Source organism: Anomaloglossus baeobatrachus, chromosome 4 (genome assembly GCF_048569485.1).
Source record: "Anomaloglossus baeobatrachus isolate aAnoBae1 chromosome 4, aAnoBae1.hap1, whole genome shotgun sequence".
NCBI lineage: Eukaryota > Metazoa > Chordata > Amphibia > Anura > Aromobatidae > Anomaloglossus > Anomaloglossus baeobatrachus.
The window spans coordinates 658,531,794-658,534,021 of NC_134356.1; the positions used below are offsets into that span (position 1 = coordinate 658,531,794).

At 40.7% G+C, this 2,228-nt stretch overlaps 1 protein-coding gene across 1 annotated transcript; it reads right to left on the reverse strand.

The window, feature by feature from the left end:
• Positions 1 to 892: 892 nt before the first annotated feature.
• Positions 893 to 1,912, reverse strand: LOC142302037 (beta-1,3-galactosyltransferase 2-like). Its single transcript, XM_075343111.1, has one exon. It carries the CDS (start codon positions 1,910 to 1,912, stop codon positions 893 to 895), a length of 1,020 nt encoding a protein of 339 aa, XP_075199226.1.
• Positions 1,913 to 2,228: the final 316 nt, after the last annotated feature.

Below are 2,228 nucleotides of genomic sequence, written 5' to 3' on the forward strand. Positions count from 1 at the left end.
TTACGCAGCTTAGATGATCTTTTACTGCTTCTTGTGCTAACTGCAATGTGCATACTTTCTTCCCTAACCCCAAGCTTTGTGATCTGTTTTACTGAACATATCTCTTCTCCTACCCCTGATACTTTTAAGGCTATGTGTGCACGTTGCGTAATTACATGCAGTTACGCTGCGCTTTGTAGCGCAGCGTAACTGCATGCCTCCTGCGTCCCCTGCATAATCTATGAAGATTATGCAGGAGCCATGCGCACGTGGCGTCTTAGAGCGCAGCGCTTTGGCTGCTGCCCGAAGTGCGCGTTCTAAGTGACATGTCACTTCTTTCCTGCGCTTTGCCTGCAGCTCCTGCTCTGTCTATGGGAAGGGCTGCAGTCAGAGCGCATGGAATCGGCTTTTTTTTTTTTCACTATGGACATTTTCTGCAGCGATTTGAAGCGCACGTGTGCTCTTCAGATCGCTGCACAAATTTCTGCAGTGACTGTACGCAACGTGCGCACATAGCCTAACACTGAGAGAAACAAGAGGTTGATGAACGAGACCCAACACAGTGAGGCACAGTGTACTGTTTAAACAATGTCAGAAGCAGCAGGACAGCCAGCTAGGTGAAGCGTTTGCACAGACTCTACCTCTGAAAGATGGTAGATATTTTAGCATACAGTTTAGTTTTGTACTTAGAAAGCAAATATCAATAAAAATCAGTGCAAATAATAAATATATTTATTTTTATATTTTTTATATATATAAAATCGCTTATAAATGCTGCAAAACTAAAGACCTATATTGTACCATGTAAGTTTCCGAAAAGTCTGCACATCAATGGAACCTTTTTTGTGAATATACAAATATTATATTTTTCACCAGTCCATTTTTAGTTTCCATAAAAAAAGTTCTTGTTTTCTTAGCACTTTTGAGATTGATTACCCCGAAAGTCTGCCCATACATTCTGTAGCTCTTTTCCAGCATAATGGTGTACTGTGACAACCTTCCTAAATTTACAGTGGTCATATTCAAACCTGTAGGTGTTAAATATACCCCAAGGGGGCACAGTAGGTGGTATGTGGAGCTCAAACAAGCAAATTCCCATAAAAGCATCTTCCATTGGGATGACCCTAATTTCTTGGGCGACATCATAGATTTTTTTTGCCATATCAACTGAGAAGACATATCCAGGACCAGCGCAATAGGGTGGGTAGGTATCATTTGGATAGATCTCCTTAGGTAAATACCACTTATAAGCTTTGTCCCTTAATGGTCCAGTGTTGGCAATAATTGCTCCTGTAAAATAATTTGTACGAATGGGTAAGTCTGGATGAAGAAGCTTGTGGACCAAGAAATCTACATTAAGAAACATGTCGCTGTCTATCTTCATGACATAGCTGGTGGATGGACAGAATTTGATCACCCATTCCATGCCCATTAAAGTTTTCAAGGTCAAATTGTAATAGGTGTCCATGAAGTCTTGTTGTACAATGTCCGCAAAGGTCACACTTTCCTCTTTTAACAAATCCTGGGTTCGCTCAGGAGCAATCCGAGGTAGACCCACCAGAAAAACCCTGACCACCTCAACGTCATAAATGCTTACATTGCCCCATGTTTCTCGTATTGTACGTCTAGACTCCAAGTCGTGGGAGTCTACAAACACCATTAAAACAAGGAAAGGCTTCCGGTTCTTGCACTTGTCCAGCTGGCTAATGACAAACTTGTATGGAAATGGATATGGAGGAGCCAGGGGGTGCTTGAATGCCGGGTAAGTCAGATTGTTCACAGGTTTTTTTTCTTTGTGCAATTTGACATAATTTTGAATCCATATTTTGATATGTTCTGATCTTTTTTCATTGTGCAAAAAGTAGCCGTAAAAAACCATAAGAATCAGCACAAGTAGGGTGGAGAATTTCGCCAAGCAAATTCGGCCATTCATGCTGCCCCTTAAAAGGTCAGGATCTCACCAAAATTCCTGCAGAGAGAGCAAAGTTTGAAAAAAAAAATTAAGTTATGAGTGAAAAAAATATTAGGAAGTTATAAGAAAATCTTTAGCTAATCATGAGAGATGATAGAAAACCCACAGGTGAAGGCTCATTTTGACCCTTACTTTACGATTTGCCTATTGACATGTCCTGTGAACAGTTCCTCAAAAATTGTCCTTAATGGATCAGCATATCATAGTTGAAAAGCACGTCTAGAGTAAACATGCATGATCTTGTGTCTTGGTTGAAGTTTTAGACGCCACATTCCTC